Source organism: Delphinus delphis, chromosome 6 (assembly GCF_949987515.2).
Source record: "Delphinus delphis chromosome 6, mDelDel1.2, whole genome shotgun sequence".
Taxonomy (NCBI): domain Eukaryota; kingdom Metazoa; phylum Chordata; class Mammalia; order Artiodactyla; family Delphinidae; genus Delphinus; species Delphinus delphis.
The window spans coordinates 95863825-95886452 of NC_082688.1; the positions used below are offsets into that span (position 1 = coordinate 95863825).

General features: G+C 37.8%; 1 protein-coding gene across 1 annotated transcript in view; it reads left to right on the plus strand.

The window, feature by feature from the left end:
- Positions 1-261: 261 nt before the first annotated feature.
- LOC132426755 (contactin-associated protein-like 3) overlaps positions 262-22628 on the plus strand; it is a 187730-nt gene continuing 165363 nt past the window's right edge. The window contains exon 1 of the mRNA XM_060013541.1: positions 262-364. Within this exon, the coding sequence (XP_059869524.1) occupies positions 280-364 (85 nt within the window). The 5' untranslated portion in view covers positions 262-279. The remainder of the gene's footprint in view (positions 365-22628) is intronic.

The window sequence follows — 22628 nt, forward strand, 5'->3', positions numbered from 1 at the left end:
GCAGGTTGAAGACCTTCACCGACTTGACTCGCACTTCCTCCCGCCACCGCCAGGAGCGCCCGGGACGCGTGGAGCTCGCAGCGCGGCGGGAGCGGGTGGGGGTGGGGGTGGGGGTGTGGCTGCAGGCTGGGGCTCCCGCCCCGCCGGCTGCGCGGGTTCGCCGAGCCGGAAAGGGGGAGCGCTGGCAACCCTGAGCAGAAGGGAGCTTGCAGACCCCGGCTCAGAGCAGCTGTCTGGACGCCGTGGGTTTTGGGGTGGGGAGCCCCGGCGACTGTGAACATGGACCCCGCCGCGGGAGCCTGTCTCAGGATGCTCTTTCTTTTGTCTGCCCAGCCCTGGAGTACATTAGCAGCAGGGAATACTTGTGAGTACAGCAAATCTTTTAAAACTTATACTGACAACTTAGAATTCGTGTTTTTAAAAAAATAATTGAATTTTACAAATGGAATCACTGGCCTGTTTCTGAAAATGAGGCATTTAAAAAACATCGCAAAGTCCCAACGCTTGGATAGGATGGTTTACAATGGTTTTTCCACTTGTCAAGTCTGTAATACACAAAGCCTGTTTTAACTTGTCTGGAGCTGAATTTCGTCTGTGTGCTGTTGTTTTGAATATTCATTGAGAAAGCTCAAGTTCTAGTAAAACCTAAAATTAACATGAGAATATTGAGGCAGAGAGAGACCAGAGCGAGAATTGCAGGAGATGAGGAGAGAAGAGCATGCCAATATGTCATTTATTTCTTTTGACTATGAATTCATTTTGCAGGATTTATGTCAGAAAAGAAATCGCTGGCCGACCTGGCCGTGTCCTGCGTTAGCGTAGATGTTTGCAGTTGGCGCCCTGCGGAATCGGGTACCAAGAACTCGGGCGCTGCAGCGGCGGGCAGGCTCCGCAGCAGAGCCCAGGCGGCAAACCTGGACAGTCCCCAGAATTACGAGAAGGATAGACCCCTCAGAAGTAGAAGGCTTTTGCTTAAAGGAAAAACATAACCTGCCATTCAGGTTCATTTGCAAGTGCACATGCTTGTATACTGTGATGTGCTGTGTTTCTGATTTTGTTGGTTCAGTGAAGATGTATTAACCTCTCAGTTCTGGACTGGCAATGTGAGTCTGATCTAAAGATGCTAGCCAGATTGATTCAGCGGACCTCAAGGCATTTTAATCTGGAAATCAGAAAAAGTTTTCGAAGTGTTATTCAGATTGAAATCTCCATCATAGGGCTTTTCTTTCCTTGAGGGATTTTAAGAAAGTCCCCTTAGTCCTACATCCACATCCCATCCCCCTCAAGAATTTTTTAAAAATCAGGTTGTAGGGAGTAAGGCAAGCTATTATGCATTCAAGAAAGTGCTAGTAGGCACGTTAGAAACCGAACTTGTTGCTGGGTATCCAGTTTTATCCGGGGGTGGGGTGGGCTGGGGAACTCTGCCCTTACCGGGAAGTTTGTGCTAAAGTGAAAAGCATTTTGTACAAATAGTTACCCTTCCAGCATTCATCCATATATGCCCCGAGGCTGTGATAAGTTTGTGTTGTCATCATGTAGTATCAGCTCATTTAATGCCGTATTATATGAGTCACTCCTGAAAATGAGCCTTAGTCTCCTTTAAGAAAATACTGCCCTGTGTTTCAGAATTTTAATTTAGCTTTGGGCACAATTTCCATGAATTAATTAAAATAGGGGCATTTACATGAAATCCTTAGGTCCTGCAGTAAAGCATTTATCACTTTGCTAAGAAATTAAAAATCACTAGTACTAATGATTTGCTAGTATAAAAGAATTGTAGAATAATTTAACATAGTACACTGAGGTGCCATTAAAAAGTCACCAGAGGTCACTCTTACTTAAAGGAAACATGGCTTCAAAAATCCTTCCCTTAGAAGAAGAGCGCTGTGCTGCCTTTCTTGTCTCCTTAGTTGTGATTACAGGATATTGCAAGATCAGTTATTTTGATATATCTTTATTTTCTGTTTCTATTTTATTCCCTGAAATCCACAGAGGTATCATGTTCTTCATACTGAGCATCTTTTTTAAGAGTCACATGCTCTGAGGTGCGCGGCGTCTGAATATCCAGGCAGATATCCTTTTCTGAGTTGGATATATCTCTAAGCTCAGTTTGTCTGGGTCTCTGGCTGACTCTTCAAATGTCAATGCTAGTTTTCACTTTTCAGCCTCTGTTTTATTTAGATGTGTTTAGTACTCATTAAAAGTTCAGTAAGTTAAAAGTACCTATGTAAATTTGCATGGCTAAGAACATTTTAGATACTACAGTTAGAGTCCTTGATCACCACAAAGATGGCTATTATAGTTGTTCAAGTGTCAAGTATATATTTAAATGTCTTTGCAGACTTAAAGCTTCATAGAGGCTACACAAGCTGTGTTTGATAATTGATGGCTAATATCATTTGACAGTATCCTTTGTAGCAGTAGAAGTAATGGTGAATGAATCTTATTATAGTCTAGATTAGCTAATTTGACCAATTGGGTTTTTCCTTAACTCTCGAATATTTGGGAGGTGTGTGTTTGTATGTGTAGATGTATATACAAGCAAGGTATTTCAAACCCGTATTTGAAATTTGTTACTACATAAATCAAGGTAGAGGGTTCTTTTAGTCCTGTCCCATCATTTGAGAAATTCTAAAGAGGAGTTTGCCAGCAGGATGGGATTTAGGCTACCAACAAGAAATCACAAACATCAGCATTTGCTCAAGTCTTTTGATTGCTAACCTTTTATTCCTAAGAAGTGTTTTAAGAACTCAAGTAATCTTTTCAGACAAGACTTTAAAACTAACAAAAATGAAATATTCTTAAGCCCTGATAAAATAATGAGAACTGTATGTAAATTTTTAAAAAGGTAAAGATCTTCTCCCCAAAAGGATACAGTGACATTTTTCCTCTATTTACAACTGGTTCTCGGTAGTAAATTAGTCAGACAGGGGGTCAACCTGGGTGAGGTTCTGGCATAAGACATACTCTTATACAGAACTTGGTTGAAACATTTGACATCTCAGAAATTATCCATGTTTTGACATGAATCTTTATAATTAATGGGAAATTTTAAGTCAGGAGGAGTCTACACAGGGCGAGGGTAATGTTTCTAAATAGCCAAAAACATGGGCTTTCTTTTTTCTCTTATTCTCTGTCTTTTTGAAGATAAAACAAGTTGAATGGATAGCATCCTCTAAAATATGGCCTAGGACCTGACATTTAAAAATTGTGCATGTCTACTTGGTCTGCCTTCTAGAACTCTTTGTATTTAGTCAAGATGAAAGTGTTATTCTAATGGAGTTATCCTCTTAAATGGAATGCAAGAGGAAAGTTAGAATACAGATTCCAAGTTAGAGTCCTGTTTTCCAGAAGTTGTTGTGCAGACAGTGGTTGGTTTGCTCACTTCCTACCATGAGCCACAAGTGGAAGAGGGCAATAGCTCTCTGTTTTAGGATTATCCCTGTGAATCTACTATTTGTTTATGAACTTTCAGATCTTTTGGGGGGGAGGAAGAAGAGATATAATCTGAATAAGAAAATGTCAATATTTTGATTGCATATTTAGTGTTGTAAATCTGTCTCCTGGATCGCATGTCACTTTGAGGAGTAATGTTCACTCTTTCCTGATTAAGGAACAATACAATTGGAATTTACAGCTGAATTATTTTCCCCATATAAGTAAAGTACAAGCTATAGCTAGTAGCTGCTGTCCTCCCTAACTCTACTCCCCAGTGAATAGAAAAAGGACTGAAGTCTCTGAAAAGGACTGAAGCCAGTGTTAGACATTTCAGCCGCTGTTGATGGTGATTATTTGATGTAAATGATGACATTTATAGACCCAGGGGTTCAATTTAGTGGGTGTTACACACTCATCCACACCTTGTTAAATCTCAGTACTTGTAATTTTCTCTAGAAGTCTCCTTTTGTTTCCTTCCCCTGTCAAAAGTGCCCTTCTTGTTGTGAGAATAAAAGATGTATTTCTGGCCCACTACAGGTGGGGCACACAACTTGAATCACTGTTCTAGGAGTGGTAATCAGGATTTGTTTTTATCCAACAAGGTCTCTTCCCTGTTACATCCTGCATATATATGAGAGGTCTCTGCCCTTGGTTGGGGGAGCAGATCAAGCCTGTTTTGTTGGCCAACATGAGAGACAAACATGTGATCTTCATGTAATACCTAGTGCTTGATCTAGGCAAATATATTAGCACCTCAATTTGAAGATTTGTATCAGATTTGAATCCTTTCTTCACTGGAGCAATGGCTCCTTATGTGCTAAAGTGTTACTGTATCATCTTTAATGAAAGTTTATTAATATGATCCTCTAATAGATATTATCCACAATATTATTCTTTTAAAATAAAAATAACATATATAGTATAATAGTGAGACACTTGTTGTATAAATTATCCTAACCCAATAACATGATGAACCTTAAGAATTTGGTATAAAAATATATGCATTGCAGAATGGAGGAACTGAACATAATGCTACAACTGCTAAGAAGTATAAAATCGTGAGAATTGATTTAAGTGAATGTCGAATAGTGTGTTTATCACATGTCTCTTCTCAAGGATATTGTTTGTCAGAACTCCTGTCATTTCAATGGGCAGAGATTCTTTGTAATTATTTGCTAAGTGTCATCAACATATTCTATTGCTATGTGAGCACAGTCAACCTCAAGTAATGCCATGTGTGCTAAGACAATACAGTCCATAAAGAAGTTTTCACATTGGGTAATATGGACTAAAATCCTACTACTGCTTTAATTGGTGCAGGCTTCTTTTTGCCTCAATAGTGTGCTTAGTGGTTATCTAGAGTGAGTCGAATCCTCCAAGCTAATCAGGATTATCCCTGTGAATCTACTGTTTCTTTATGAATTTTCAGATCTTTGGGGAGGAAGAAGAGATATAATCTGAATAAGAAAATGTCAGTATTTTGGTTGATATTTAGATTGAATTACTTATGTCTGCCTATTTCTGAAAGGCATTAGACCATATGTAATATGTTCCTTGGTTTAGGGAGGGAGCCTATCAGAGGATGTGCCCCTGGAGCAGGTGAATGGGGAATCCATTCGTGATTCAGTGAAACATGTTGGGGAAAATGAGCATAGAATATAGAGAGAAGTATTTAGTAAGCACTGGAGCTTGGACTTTTTGGGAAGAGTCTTCAACAAACTGGTAAACGGACCGTGTTTTTAAAAAAATCATATTTGAATAAACTTCCCAGAAACACTGAGGTCAGAATATTTTTGAAAACTTAGGGAAAACAACATTTTTTTCTCCAAAAAAACTTACAAAGGCCATGTGACTATCAACACAGAGTGACAGGCAAGGCTAGAGCTGTGAGGGTCCTGAAGCTTATGCAACTGGGGGAGGCTCTTTAAGCAAACAAACAAACAAAATGACCCTAAAGACACATTATCAGTGACCCTCCCACACCTGAATGCCTGTTCTGGGGAGAAGACTGGAGCTCAAGAATGTCTGCTCCTTTGAGTTGATTTGGAAAAAAAAACCCAGATCATTCAAAAGTACTAAATAAAGGACATATTCACTAACAAAAATCTCAATTAACTGAGGAAATTTGAATTTTTCCCTTTAAATCAAAATCAGAATTTGAATATACAAGTATACTTATAAAAGTATAAAAGAGTTCAAACAATTTGGAATGAATAGATCCAGGGTTTACCTGCAATTCTAATTCTAATCCTGAAAAACAAATATGAAATCAACCTCTGGATCTTCTCCCCACTTACTTTTCAGAGCCTTTAAAGGCTTGGCTTCAACATACAAAGTTCTTCAGAGCAACTTCTAAAGTGTTCCCACTCCATCTGCCTACCTGGGGCCCGCTGCAGTGCTGATTGCTATAGGCTCTGTTGTATCGTATTGATTAACTTTTAAAAACTGAATTATTTATGTCTACCTACTTCTGAGAGGCAGTAAACCATATGTAATATGTTCCTTCAAAATATCATACTTGTTTTTTCCAGTTTGAGCTCTATGGCATAAGGTTAAAATCTTTGTGCTAGTTAAAGTTATACACAACTTGTAAATACTGTAAAAACTAACACAAGCTTGTAAATCAACTATACTCCAATGTAAAATAAAAAGTTAAAAAAAGAGAGGGTATGATAGAGTGACCTTTTGACATTATGCAGGAACATTGTTTAATAGGCCCACGATTGTTTAATTACCTAGAAGAATGCACCCATGTCTGATTTGGTCATTTACTATTTGATTGGAGTTTAGATGCTGAAATTGATGATTTCTTTTTTTGTTTTTTCAGGAACATATGGTAACTACAAAGGTTTTATTGCCCTGTAGGACATTGATCAGTTTTTATGTAACCTAGCAAATCTCATTCTAACGTTCCTCCATAAATGCCTGTAAATTCCTAGTTTCTCAAAACGCGCTTTTACTGGATTAGTCATTAATGAGTTTATGATTCTCTGACATGCATTTGTTCTATATTTGTACGTGTTGTGTTTTTAACTTTCTGAAAATAATGCTCTGACATAGAGATTGCACATGTCTGGTAGGTGTATACATAACCTTGTGTGATAATACATGTGCTTAGTTTGAGTGTTGCTTTACAATAAATTTCCTTTCTGGTTCATTAGAAACTTTACTTTCCAATAATAATATAGGGAGTCTGGCTAGCAATAAAAAATAAAAATATTCTCCTTAGTTTCCTGGTAGTGGATATTTTCAATGTGCTGATTTGAAATAGTATTGAAACATAAAGTACTTGAAATTTTGAGTAAAGTTAGAAACTATATAATTTTTTTTAAATATATGCCCATTTAGTGGACCAGTTTAAAAACAAACCTCCCTCCAAGGCTGTTAATCACAAATGAAAAAATGATATATTTTATCTAGGCTATGGCTTTTATTAAGTTTTTACTTGGTAGTTCGTCAGGAAAAGATACTCATGGAGGACGTGCTAGTTATAGCTAACTCACGGAGAGAAACTTAAAAAATGTTTGGTTTTTAAACTGGCAAATGTGATACTTTTGGATGTGTCATTTTAGGGATATGGTAAATGGTGTATCAGATATTTAAATTTATGTGTTCCTAAGTTGTATCACCTGTGGTTCCATCTCTGGTCTTAGTGGCTGTCACCTGTGGAGAAGGAATTTTTATGCCACGTGTTCACTGGACCACTGTGGGAGGAAGGGGCTGGTGAACCTTGTTTGGAATCAGTGACAGTTTCGATAACCTCAGAAGCCACTTAACGCTGTGGCGTAGACCTAGGGTCCCCACATGCTCCTTTCAGTAGCATCTCATTACTTGGGGTGTTCAAGACCCAACAGAGGGTTTCTCTGGAGCTTAGGAGCAAGCAGTGACATCGCTGCTTGGATGAATGCAGGAGTGACCTGCTGCCTTGAGACATAAGACCAGGTGCCACCTGCAGTTCTCAAGGTTGTAATTAGTTTTTATTTTAACGTTTATAAATCCTCAGGCAACCAAAGAGCTTGATAACGTTAAGCTAAATATACTCTTTCTCGGAGTGGTGAATTGGTGGGAGAAGTGGCAGAATGAACCCTGTGTGTGTACGTATGTTTGTGTGTCTTAAGGGAGGCTGGTTGGGTAGAGAGACCTGCTGAAGGAATTAAAAACCACTGTCAATAGTTGTAAGAGAGGCACAGATTGGATTAGGTGACAATCCAGTTATGTGGGATTGAGCTATTTCTTACTTGTTACCATGCAGAACGGATATTCTCCACTTTGGATTTCTGAGCATGTGAGCAATCAGGAAATACAAAGACATCTGCCCTGATCCAGTTGAAGCTATTACCTTCACGTGTCGGAGGTTCTAGGCTATTGGTATGCAGCCACCTTTAGAACCAGCAGCACTTAACCTGCCTCTGAGGCCTTCCCAGGTCCTGGTTCCTGTTAATATAGTTCTAAGGAATGGCTGGTAGGATTTTGATTTAAAGGTGAGTAGATATAATAAAGGGAATCTGATTAGCATTAGCAAATAATTCAGTAATTTGATTCAGTTCAAGGAAAGTAATTTTAATATAAACTATTATGGAAGAAAATATTTTAAGAACTATTAACTATTTTAATGTCTCAGATTTGGCTGATGTAAGAAAAACAATATGTTTCTATAGACATCTGTTCAAATATTTGGAGATTATCAAAATTAAGGATTTGTCATACAGTTTTACGTTTGCTGTGTCTTTGATGATTAGGAACTTGAGAATAAGGACATTGCTATACACTAAAAGTATAATAATACAACATAAAAAGAAAAAAATAGCTGTGTAATGTCATCAAGCTGGCTAGCTGCTGTGTGTCTGTGATTCTTAGGCTTCTCTGCAACGTTGTGTTAATTCATGGAAGTTTTCTTTTTTTAATTTATTAATTAATTAATTTATTTTTGGTCTTCATTGCGGCACTGAGGCTACGGGCTTTCTCTAGTTGTGGCCAGCGGGGGTTACTCTTTGTTGTGGTGCGCGGGCTTCTCACTGAGGTGCCTTCTCTTGTTTCGGCGCACGGGCTCTAGGCACAAGGGCTTCAGTAGTTGTGGTGCGTGGGCTTAGTTGCTCCGCAGCATGTGGGATTTTCCGGCACCAGGGATCGAACCCGTGTTCCCTGCATTGGCAGGCAGACTCTTAACCACTACTCCACTAGGGAAGTCCCGATTCATGGAAGTTCTGATAAGAAAACCTGTGAGCCTTGACATTTCAGAGCACATCCTTTTCTATGGTGTGAACCATGCCCTCATTTCGAGGGGTTAAAAAAATTGGGAGACTGAAAGAGGATATGTTGAATAGAGTTTAGTTAAGGTATGTATAAGAGAGTTTAAGGGAGCAAACGCCAAATTACTCTTTGCTTTCTTAAAGTGACAAGGAACATTTCTGAAAAATACTTTTCCTGGCATAGAACACAGTAGAATTGACAGATCTCAGAGTCAACTACCTATTAGAGGTAAGTCAAATGATCTATTTTGAGCTATGGTACAAGGTTAACAAACATAATATTGATTTTCCAGATTATGAGAATAAATTTTGGATCATAATTATTTACTATTCTTTTGTCATGATGAACTACTGATCTATTTTAAGAAACCTGAAAACCCGATCTTTGGGAGATTTGCATCGCTGATTTCACTTGTTCTTCTAAGTGATAGGATTCATTTGTTGGAAGATAGGCTGCATATTTGCCTAGGAAAAGTTCCTTTTCCTCATGAATATTGCTGCAAGGTGAAACAGGAGTGGGAAGATACATCCTTCAGGCTATTGTGCATTTGAGCATGAAAAGGACATATGTTGTATCTTTTTTTTGGGGGGGCGGGTACGTGGGCCTCTCACTGCTGTGGCCTCTCTCATTGTGGAGCACAGGCTCCGGACGCGCAGGCTCAGCGTCCATGGCTCACGGGCCCAGCCGCCCCGCGGCATGTGGGATCTTCCCGGACTGGGGCACGAACCCGCGTGCCCTGCATCGGCAGGCGGACTCTCAACCACTGCGCCACCAGGGAAACCCCATATGTTGTATCTTAATCACGATCCCAGTTCCCTAAGGATGAGACTGGGTTACCCACCCTCCCAAGGCCTCCCTCCCAACCCCCAGCATCAACATTCCCAGAGCCGCCATGAGCATCTTCCTCCGTTTTCTTAGATGGAGGTGATGCCGAATGACTTTCTGGGTTGACTTAACGTGGATTTGGCCAGCCAAAGAGGTGTTCTTCCTCCTTCACTACTTCTTGTGGGATCCATCCCCCTGAGGTCTTCCACTGTTATTCCATTTCCCAGGTGTAAGAGGGACTGAAGTGGGAGGATGGCAGTGAGAATGAAAAAGTGACACTGCACACAAAGGACACTTTCAGGACTTAATGGTTGTTTGATTATATGTGGAGTAGTAAGAAATGGGAGTGTGAAGGACTGGGGTATTGGCAAGTGACTTAAACAAAACTGGGAATTGTTGGTTCACATCATTTCATTTCAGGCAAGGTTAGATCCAGATGAGCCTGTGCCATCAGGATCAGCCTCTCTTCATCGTTCAGCTCTGTCTTCGAAGCGTCAGCTTGATGCTCAGGCAGGAATCTGCTTGGTAGCTCCATGTCCAAGGTCAACCTTCCTAGTCGCAGTGATAGAGAGAATGCTTTCCTCTATTTGGACTTTGGTCCTTATTACCCTGAAGCACTAAGCGTGTATTTATTTGTTTATTCCCTCAACTTGAGCTCCAAGAAAGCAGAGACTTCCTCTTTCTTTTCTGTTGTTATTCCTACTTCCTAATCCCCAGAGCACAGGGATGGTCCTGGAAGACAGTGGGTTCTCAATACATATTTGTTGGATAAGTAAAAAGGTGAATGATTCTCTTTCCCAAAACATCCAGCAAGATCCCCAGATCTGACTCTCACTGTTTTGTCTGTGTTGTGACTGCTCTTACCCAGCTACTGTGACAGGAAAGGGTGGCCCTCATGATCAGTGGTGGAGGCAGGAAGTGATGGCAACTTGTTCCTTGACCAGATGCTTTGACCGCATCACTTTGACAAGAAAGCAAAATGCACAATCCATTTAGGTAATTAGTTTAACATCTATTATGAAAAGCACTAGCTTTCAGGCTCCTATTGGCTTCATAGAACAGATGCTTGGTTACATATCTCCCTCCTTGATCGTATTTTAAACTTCCTGAAAACAGAATCACGCTTCTTTGTTCCTACAGTGCTTTGCTGATGGTACTCAGTAAGTACCAAATAAATGGAGAAATTAATATATTTTAAATATGCTACCTTGAAAGTATATAGAATATCTGCAGAATCCCCCTGTGTATTTTATAATCATTTTTTAGGTGGCCTAATAGAAATGAATTTTTATGTGACTATCCCTGAGCTCTCTACTAGCCAACTGATTTGTTCATGGAACGATCCATTGGCTGATTTTGAGTGTTTTGTTTTCTTCCAGTAGGAAAATGCCTGACATAATTTCTGACCCAAGGCTTTGATAAAAAGCATGGTGCCTGTTCTAAGAGTTGCTGGGAAGCCCTGAGGGAGAGCTTGAAAAGGCCAGGTGTCAGGGGAACTACCAAAGACCAACAAGCAGCAAAGTGGAGGCCTTCTGGCAGGTATTATTAGGCAAGATGACTGTATCTAGGGAGATCTTGATCAAGTCTGATCTCAGCAAGGCTCCATATTCAGGAGGAGCCTGAAACAGAGGTGCCTGGGGGCAGTGTGTAATTGGCATTCTCCCCAAGCCTGGTTCATAGTGTCTACCTGATACTTGAAGCAGCATCTAATCCAGGTGGGAAAGGCTCACTGCACATCAGGGCAGAGGGCTTGCAGGTGCACAGGTGGCCATTGCACTTCAGTGTAGGTGTCCAGTTGTCTCCTTGACACCCATGAGGCTAAATTCATTTGGGTCACAGCTGCCTCTGGGAGTGAGAACCATGGACTCTGTGTCCAGTAACCTGCAACATCAAGTGGAAGCTCCCATTGTGCTTGCAGACTTGACCCCCTGGTCTAGGGTGAGGGATTTCTGAGTCTGTTTATGGCTGGCCATTATTGTCAACAAAACCTGTTATTATCTTTGAGAAGTTTTATGACTAGCTAGCTCAAAGGCATGACAAAATGCACATGCTATCACTTTAAGACTATCTCTATTTTCAAACAAAGATTGTATTTTCAGAATTACATAGAAGGGCACAGTGGAGGTATATAAATGAAGATGATTGCAGCAGCACTCCTTCAAACAGCATAAAACTATAAAATTCAACAAGATGTACTAACATAATGAGTCACACTTTCAGATAGGCAGTGGAGTGGAGTGGTTATGAAAGGAATGTTTGGATTAGGTTTCTGCTTCCACTGATTAATGCCAGCTGTGTGACCCTGGGTAATTTGCTTATCCTTTCTGTGTCTCAGTTTCCTTGTCTCCAAAAATATAAGTAATAATTATACCCCATCTCATAGACCTGTTATGAAGATTAAATTAATTAATATATATAAATAATGCCTGGAACATAGCAAGTCCTCAATGAATTTTAGCCATTACTATTGCTCCTGTTAATCTCAAGTGTAAAATCAGAGATGTAACTTTGGTCCATGACTTTGGGTAGAATAATCAGATAAGCAATTTTAGGGAAAGATATTTATACTGGGTATTTCCATTATTCAAAGTATTATCACTAATACTGCAAGATTAAGACAATATTACAAAAGAAGAATATTTAAAGATAAGTTTATGTCATAGAATTAGAAACTCTAACAGTACATTGATATGTTTCAGCTTTCTGTAATATTATATCTCTCTAAACAATAAAGCTTTTCAGATTAAGCTATTTGGATTAAATTGTCACTAGCAACTTTAACTTCTTTCAGTTTCATATATATATATATATATATATATATATATATATAAACATCTTTATTGGAGTATAATTGCTTAACAATGGTGTGTTAGCTTCTGCTTTATAACAAAGTGAATCAGTTATACATATGCATATGTCCCCATATCTCTTCCCTCTTGTGTCACCCTCCCTCCCACCCTCCCTATCCCACTCCTATAGGTGGTCACAAACCACCTAGCTGATCTCCCTGTGCTATGCGGCTGCTTCCCACTAGCTATCTATTTTACGTTTGGTAGTGTATATATGTCCATGCCACTCTCTCACTTTGTCACAGCTTACCCTTCCCCCTCCCCATATCCTCAAGTCCATTCTCTAGTAGGTCTGTGTCTTTATTCCCATCTTACCGCTAGGTACTTCATGACCTTTTTTTTTTTTTCTTAGATTCCATATATATGTGTTAGCATACGGTATTTGTTTTTCTCTTTCTGACTTACTTCACTCTGTATGACAGATTCTAGGTCCATCCACCTCACTACAAATAACTCAATTTCATTTCTTTTTATGCCGGAGTAATATTCCATTGTATATATGTGCCACATCTTCTTTATCCATTCATCCGATGATGGACACTTAGCTTGCTTCCATGTCCTGGCTATTGTAAATAGAGCTGCAATGAACATTGTGGTACATGACTCTTTGAATTATGGTTTTCTCAGGGTATATGCCCAGTAGTAGGATTTCTGGGTCCTATGGTAGTTCTATTTGTAGTTTTTTAAGGAACCTCCATATTGTTCTCCATAGTGGCTGTATCAATTTACATTCCCACCAACAGTGCAAGAGTGTTCCCTTTTCTCCACACCCTCTCCAGCATTCATTGTTTCTAGATTTTTTGATGATGGCCATTCTGACCGGTGTGAGGTGATATCTCATTGTAGTTTTGATTTGCATTTCTCTAATGATTAATGATGTTGAGCAATTTTATGTGTTTGTTGGCAATCTGTATATCTTCTTTGGAGAAATGTCTATTTAGATCTTCTGCCCATTTTTGGATTGGGTTGTTTGTTTTTTGGTTACTGAGCTGCATGAGCTGCTTATAAATTTTGGAGATTAATCCTTTGTCAGTTGCTTCATTTGCAAATATTTTCTCCCATTCTGAGGGTTGTCTTTTGGTCTTGTTTATGGTTTCCTTTGCTGTGCAAAAGCTTTGAAGTTTCATTAGGTCCCATTTGTTTATTTTTGTTTTTATTTCTCTAGGAGGTGGGTCAAAAAGGGTCTTGCTGTGATTTATGTCATAGAGTGTTCTGCCTATGTTTTCCTCTAAGAGTTTGATAGTGTCTGCCTTAAATTTCGGTCTTTAATCCATTTTGAGTTTATTTTTGTGTATGGTGTTAGGGAGTGTTCTAATTTCATTCTTTTCCATGTAGCTGTCCAGTTTTCCCAGCACCACTTATTGAAGAGGCTGTCTTTTCTCCACTGTATATTCTTGCCTCCTTTATCAAAGATAAGGTGACCATATGAAGGAAACGATAGCAAAGATCAATAAAACTAAAAGCTGGTTCTTTGAGAAGATAAACAAACTTGATAAACCATTAGCCAGACATATATTTTTCCATTAGCTGAAAAGGACTCCCCAGATCAAGACAATATGCCTCTGAAACATATACTGCTTGTTATCCGGCTGTTTTTCATGAAGTCTTCTAAGACATATAGTATCTGACCATCAATATGGATTGTTTGACATTTATGATAGTGAAATGAGTGTTAGTGTCCAAGTCAAACATATTTTGTATGTTTTGGAATGTCATCTCACTTAGAATGAGTATGAAAACTTTGGTGTGAATCCTTGGAAAGAGAGCATTACTGTTTGATTCTGAAAGGTTAGGTTTAGCCCCATCTCTTAAAATTTTCTCATGTCCCCTTTTCTGCAGTTATCCCATTACTGACTTATTCAAACCCTCTAAATCTCTGGCATTTACTATTTTTTTAAAAATTTTATTTATTTATTTATTTTTGGCTGTGTTGGGTCTTCGTTTCTGTGCAAGGGCTTTCTCTAGTTGCGGCGAGCTGGGGCCACTCTTCATCCTGGTGCACGGGCCTCTCACTATCGTGGCCTTCTTGTTGGGGAGCACAGGCTCCAGACATGCAGGCTCAGTAGTTGTGGCTCACGGGCCTAGTTGCTCCACGGCACGTGGGATCTTCCCAGACCAGGGCTCGAACCCGTGTCCCCTGCATTGGCCGGCAGATTCTCAACCACTGCGCCACCAGGAAAGCCCTGGCATTTACTATTGTTGTCGTCATGATTTTCCTGTCTCTACCTCACCTCCTTCTGATCCATTTGCTGCTATCCTGCTGCCAGAAAAATCTTTCTAAAGACCACTTACCTGATGATCTTGCTTTTCTGGGTAAAGATTTTCGAATCTTCCCTCACATCACACACACACACACACACACACACACACACACACACACACACACACACTTATTCCTTGAAAGGTCCCTTCCCTTCACTTACTGTTCCTAGTCCCTCCTTTAACTGACCCTAAACTACAACCACCACCTAGCTACACTGGAATTCTTCCATCAGGACTTTCACTTACCCCTCCCTCTACTTCTGGCACTTTCTCTCCATGTCTTGTCTTCCTGTTGAATACAGTCATCTAGGCTCTTACAGATCCATTTCCAGGAAACATATGCTCACAATAAAAATAAAAACATAAAATGCAAGAGGAAGAATCCTCAGAAATAATAAACTACAGAATTAGACCAAAATAAATGTATATATTGAAATAGATTTAGGATATAAAATTTGTTTTATATGTATAAAGAAATAAAAGATTAGAAGAATGAAAGAATAAGAGACTATCAAAATGATCAAGTAGAGTTGAAAAAGAGTAATATTGAGAAATGAAAAATGTAATCACTGAAATAAAGAATTTAGTGAATGCTGAAACAGCAGATTAGACACAGGTGAAGAGAGACTCAACAAATTAGAAGACGCATTTGAAATAAATAACCAGCATGCACCACAGAGAGATGAAGAGATGGAAAATATGAAAGCCAGGTTAGGGGACAGGGTACAGTGATTGATTTTTGTATCTGATCTGAGTTCTAGAAGGAAGAACATGTGGGAAAAAGAAATACTTAAGAGATAATCTATGGGAATTGCCCAGAATTGAAGAGACTCACCAATGTTTAGATTCAGGAAACCTCTCAAATTCCTAGTAATACAAAGGAAAATAAATTCCCACCCAAAACAACACTTTATATTGGAACTGTAGAACACCAGAATCAAGAGATGTTAAAAGCAGATAAAAGATAAGTATAACAAATAAACAAACAAAATCAGAGACAAGAACTGTTAAAGTTCTGAGAGGGAATAATTACCAACCAAGGATTGTAGACTCTGACTTTCTCTTTCTTTCTCTTTCAAGAATGAAGGTAAGATAAAGCCATTTACAGAAATATAAAATCAAAGAGCATTTAAGATGAATTAACCTTCACTAAAGAAGTGTTAATGGATATACTTAGCAAGAAAGAAAATTATTACAGAGGGCAGTTATGAGTACTTATAATCTAGTAGCTAGAAACAAATGGCAGGTCCTCAGATATAATCACATATTTGAACAGTAATAAAGCTGTTTGTACAGCAACATCTTTATGAAGTTGATGGAATTAAAAGGAAGAAGACAAGATAAATCTAAGTGATCAATTGAAACTATAGTTGGAGAAGGCTTACCAGACTTAAATCATTCTAAGGTCCCTGCATTATTTTGTTTAATTTTAGGCTTTGTTAAATTGTTAAGCAGAATGTAGTGTAAAATTTTAAGGATGGCCACTAAAAGAAGAGGAATAGGACATATACATTTCAAACCAGTAGGAAAAATGGAATGGGATGGGGGTAGATTTCAGTCTGTTCAACAGAAAGCAAGAAGAGAGGAGAGGAGAAAATAACTGAGAAAAATAGACAAATAAGCATAAAATAGAATAAAATGAAGTGATAAGGATATAGAAGTTTGAATAAATTATTTCCAACTTTGATTTTAAGGGTATATATATAAAACAGTTAGAAAATATTATTCAGGCTTTTCAATTACATGTGGAATATTTACATTTTTACTTAACCATAAAACCAGTTTCAATAAATTTAAAAGAATTAGTAACATAAAAATAAAATTTCTTAAAACTGAAAAGCAATAATGTATCTCAATTATAAAAGCTCATATTGTGCTGAGTTAGATGAATGGAAAACAATAATTAAAAAAAAATACCTAGAAACATGGTCACATTTTAAACCACCAAAAATAATGATATAAACTGATTTGCTATAATGGAATGAGAGCTAGTTTGACTTCAGCAGAGCTGTAATACCAGAAGCAAAAAGAAATATAAAAATAAATATAAGTTCTGAAGGAAAATGACTTTTTTACTAGAAACTATTATTTAAACCATCGTAAAACATGACTGGAGAGGATGAAGAGGGGGACTAAAATCTTGCTAATATTCTTTGAGAAATAGGTAAAATTTAACCATAGACATTGTTTAAAAATTGAGATAAAGTATTGCATTATAAATAGAAGGATGATCAGTAGAAAATAAATTAAATAAATAAATTAAATGTGATATTTTGTGTACTTTTGAAAATCATGAAACTGATTTTCCTCCTCAGAAAAAGTCCTATTTTCTGTTTAATGTTTTATTATGATTGCATGTTTTTTCATTCATTGTTCTTTCATCTGATGGTGAGAATATTCTTGGTTAAACAAAGAAAGTTTGTACTTTAGAATAGGTGTATGAGGCTTTTTAAGCATGTAGATTTTTTTTACCCAATATATTTTTTTATAGACTACTGTTGTCTTGCGGAAGCAGGCCTGTGAAAACTGTTAAGGATGATGAGTAGCACCACTGGGTGAATTTGGGTGACACAATGTGATTCATGCCCTTAACATCTTACTATTATATGTAGAAATTTTCACCAATTATTGTTGCTGATAAATAACTCAAACATTTTCCTGTAAGTGATTAAAATATTTGTCTATTTCTCAGATTTTTAAATAGAATGAAATTGGATCTTATCATGCATTTTCTGTAAAAATCTGGAGTTCCCTGTAGGTTAGCAGATTTGGATCTTTTATAAACTAATTTTAAGTTCTATAATTTTACATAATGCTTATATTTAGTCTTATGTATAATATACATGTAGTCAGGTATACGAAAGAAAAGGCCATTTCCATACCTGGTATAATTCAACAAATCCTGTGAATTTTTAATTTCTACTTGCTGCAGAATTAAAATGTTTCACCCTCTATTTGACATGAGTGCTGTACACCAGCACAGTTTGGAAGTTTCATACAGAAAGAGAAAAAAACACCCTCTTCAGTTAAATTTTTAAAGAAATGTTTCGCTGTACCTTGTGAAAATAATACCAAATAGTTATTTTATCTTTTTTTTTTTTGCAAATATGGACATTTTTTTAAACATCTTTATTGGAGTATAATTGCTTTACACTGGTGTATTAGCTTCTGCATCATAACAAAGTGAATCAGCTGTATGTGTACATATATCCCCATATCCCCCATATCTCTTCCCTCTTGCATCTCCCTTCCTCCCACCCTCCCTATCCTACTCCACTAGGTGATCACAAAGCACTGAGCTGAGCACCCTGTGCTATAGGGCTGCTTCCCACTAGCTATCTATTTTACATGTGGTAGTGTATATATATTCATGCCACTCTCTCACATTGTCCCAGCTTACCCTTCCCCCTCCCCGTATCGTCAAGTCCATTCTCTAGTAGGTCTGCATCTTTATTCCCGTATTGCCCCTAGGTTCTTCATGACCATTCTTTTTTTTCCCCTTAGATTCCATATAAATGTGTTAGCATACAGTATTTGTTTTTCTTTTTCTGACTTACTTCACTCTGTATGAAAGACTCTAGGTCCATCCACCTCACTACAAATAACTCAATTTCATTTCTTTTTATGCCGGAGTAATATTCCATTGTGTATATGTGCCACATCTTCTTTATCCATTCATCCGATGATGGACACTTAGCTTGCTTCCATGTCCTGGCTATTGTAAATAGAGCTGCAATGAACATTGTGGTACATGACCCTTTTTGAATTATGGTTTTCTCAGGGTATATGCCCAGTAGTGGGATTGCTGGGTCACATGGTAGAACTGTTTGTAGTTTTTTAAGGAACCTCCATACTGTTCTCCATAGTGGCTGTATCAGTTTACATTCCCACCAACAGTGCAAGAGAGTTCCCTTTTCTCCACACCCTCTCCAGCATTTATTGTTTGTAGATTTTTTGATGATGGCCATTCTGACTGGTGTGAGATGATATCTCATTGTAGTTTTGATTTGCATTTCTCTAATGATTAATGATGTTGAGCATTCTTTCATGTGTTTGTTGGCCATCTGTATATCTTCTTTGAAGAAATGTCTGTTTAGGTCTTCTGCCCATTTTTGGATTGGGTTGTTTTTTTTTTTGATATTGAGCTGCATGAGCTGCTTGTAAATTTTGGACATTAATCCTTTCTCAGTTGCTTCATTTGCAAATACTTTCTCCCATTCTGAAGGTTGTCTTTTTGTCTTGCTTATGCTTTCCTTTGCTGTGGAAAAGATTTTAAGTTTCATTAGGTCCCACTTGTTTATTTTTGCTTTTATTTCCATTTCTCTAGGAGGTGGGTCAAAAAGCATCTTGCTGTGATTTATGTCATAGAATGTTCTGCCTATGTTTTCCTCTAAGAGTTTTATAGTGTCTGGCCTTACCTTTAGGTCTTTAATCCATTTTGAGTTTATTTTTGTGTATGGTGTTAGGGAGTATTCTAATTTCATTCTTTTCCATGTAGCTGTCCAGTTTTCCCAGTACCACTTATTGAAGAGGCTGTCTCTTCTCCATTGTATATTCTTGCCACCTTTATCAAAAATAAGGTGACTGTATACGTGTGGGTTTATCTCTAGGCTTTCTATCCTGTTCCATTGATCTATATTTCTGTTTTTGTGCCTGTACCATACTGTCTTGATTACTGTAGCTTTGTAATATAGTCTGAAGTCAGGGAGCCTGATTCCTCCACCTCCGTTTTTCTTTCTCAAGATTGCTCTGGCTATTCGGGGTCTTTTATGTTTCCATGCAAATTATGAAATTTTTTGTTCTACGTCTGTGAAAAATTCCAGTGGTAGTTTGATAGGGATTGCATTGAATCTGTAGACTGCTTTGGGTAGTAGAGTCATTTTCACAATGTTGATTCTTCCAATCCAAGAACATTGTATATCTCTCCATCTATTTGTATCATCTTTAATTTCTTTCATCAGTGTCTTATAGTTTTCTGCATACAGGTCTTTTGTCTCCTTAGGTAGGTTTATTGCTAGGTATTTTATTCTTTTTGTTGCAATGGTAAATGGGAGTGTTTCCTTAATTTCTCTTTCAGATTTTTCATCATTAGTGTATAGAAATGCAAGAGATTTCTGTGCATTAATTTTGTATCGTGCTACTTTACCAAATTCATTGATTAGCTCTAGTAGTTTTCTGGTAGCATCTTTAGGATTCTCTATGTGTAGTATCATGTTACCTGCAAACAGTGACAGCTTTACTTCTTCTTTTCCGATTTGGATTCCTTTTATTTCCTTTTCTTCTCTGATTGCTGTGGCTATAACTTCCAAATCTATGTTGAATAATAGTGGTGAGAGTGGGCACCCTTGTCTTGTTCCTGATCTAAGAGGGAATAGTTTCAGTTTTTCATCATTGAGGGAGATGTTGGCTGTGGGTTTGTCATATATGGCCTTTATTATGTTGAGGTAGGTTCCCTCTATACCTACTTCTGGAGGGTTTTTTATCATAAATGGGTGTTAAATTTTGTTGAAAGCTTTTTCTGCATCTATTGAGATGATCATATTGTTTTTATCCTTCAGTTTGTTAATATGGTGTATCAATTGTTTGATTTGCGCATATTGAAGAATCCTTTCATTCCTGGGATAAACCCCACTTGATCGTGATTTATGATCCTTTTAATGTGCTGTTGGATTCTGTTTGCTAGTATTTTATTGAGGATTTTTGCATCTATGTTCATCAGTGATATTGGTCTGTAGTTTTCTTTCTTTGTGGCATCTTTGTCTGGTTTTGGCGTCAGGATGATGGTGGCCTCGTAGAATGAGTTTGGGAATGTTCCTCCCTCTGCTATATTTTGGAAGAGTTTGAGAAGGATAGGTGTTAGCTCTTCTCTAAATGTTTGATAGAATTCACCTGTGACACTATCTGGTCCTGGGCTTTTGTTTGTTGGAAGATTTTTTTTTTAAGGTACGCGGGCCTCTCACTGTTGTGGCCTCTCCCGTTGCAGAGCACAGGCTCCGGATGCGCAGGCTCAGTGGCCATGGCTCATGGGCCCAGCCGCTCCGCGGCATGTAGGATCTTCCCAGACCGGGGAATGAACCTGTGTCCCCTGCATCGGCAGGTGGACTCTCAACCACTGTGCCACCAGGGAAGCCCTATGTTGGAAGATTTTTAATCACAGTTTCAATTTCCCTGCTTGTGTTTTGTTTGTTTATATTTTCTATTTCTTCTTGGTTCAGTCTTAGAAGGTGGTGCTTTTCTAAGAATTTGTCCATTTCTTCCAGGTTGTCCATTTTATTGGCGTAGAGTTGCTTGCAGTAATCTCTCATGATCCTTTGTATTTCTGCAGTGTCAGTTGTTACTTCTCCTTTTTCATTTCTAATTCTATTGATTTGAGTCATCTCCCTTTTTTTTTTGTTGAGTCTGGCTAATGGTTTATCAATTTTGCTTATCTTCTCAAAGAACCAGCTTTTAGTTTTATTGATCTTTGCTATTGTTTCATTCATTTCTTTTTCATTTATTTCTGATCTGATCTTTATGATTTCTTTTCTTCTGCTAACTTTGGGTTTTTTTTTTGTTCTTCTTTCTATAGTTGCTTTAGGTGTAAGGTTAGGTTTTTTATTTGAGGTGTTTCTTGTTTCTTGAGGTAATATTGTATTGCTATAAACTTCCCTCTAGGACTGCTTTTGCTGCATCCCATAGGTTTTGGGTGATTGTGTTTTCATTGTCATTTGTTTCTAGGTATTATTTGATTTCCTCTTTGCTTTCTTTAGTGATCTCTTGGTTATTAAGTAGTGTATTGTTTAGCCTCCATGTGTTTGTATTTTTTACAGATTTTTTTCCTGTAATTAATATCTAGTCTCATAGTGTTGTGGTCGGAAAAGATACTTGATATGATTTCAATTTTCTCTAAATTTACCAAGGCTTGATTTGTGACCCAAGATATGATCTATCCTGGAGAATGTTCCATGAGCACTTGAGAAGAAAGTGTATTGTGTTGTTTTTGGATGGAATGTCCTATAACTATCAATTAAGTCCATCTTGTTTAGTGTATCACTTAAAGCTTGTGTTTTCTTATTTATTTTCATTTTGCATGATCTGTCCATTGCTGAAAGTGAGGTGTTAAAGTCCCATACTATGATTGTGTTACTGTTGATTACCTCTTTTATGGCTGTTAGTATTTGCCTTATGTATTGAGGTGCTCCTATGTTGCGTGCATAAATATTTACAATTTTTATATCTTCTTCTTGGATTGATCCTTTGATCATTATGTAGTTTCCTTCTTTGTCTCTTGTAATAGTCTTTGTTTTCAAGTCCAAATAGTTATTTTATCTTTATATATGTATCTAATGAGATACCTGAGAATGCACTGCTTTATTCAACAGTAATCTAATTTTGTATTTACTTGTTAAATGTGTGTGCATGCGCATGCATGTGCATACACGCACACACACACACTTCCTAAAATGATTGGGTTTTCTACTCTTGTAACGGCAGTGGCCTGTATTTTGGATAAACATGAACAATTAAACATAATGATTGTTTTATGGAAACTTTTTGGGCAGAGACCCAAGTTTTCAGTGAGCTGTTGCTATTAATAATTAAATAATTTTTAGGTAAACATTACATTAAACAGCAATGCTATATTATAATTGTGTACCTCAGTGGATTAAACCTGAAAATATTTACCAGGAATTAATTGTATTAAGACTTTAGGTATCATTTGCATCCAAATTCCAAAATATAAAATTTTCTTTTTTCCCCTATATATTTTGTGTATATTCTTGGAATTCTGCAAAGAAATTACTGTCTTGTTTTTTTTCCCCTCTGGGAAAATGAGAAAAGCAGTATTTTATGGAGGGATCATTAACAGGTACTTGTGCTTTGAATGGATTGATTGTACTTGCTGCCTTCAGCTATGAACATCTTTTTGACAACTGTTCCCTGTTGAATCTCTTGGAGAAAAGAAGGAAGAGAGGAAAGTAGGAAGACAAGGAAGAAGGAGAGGGGGAGAGGGGGAGAGGGGGA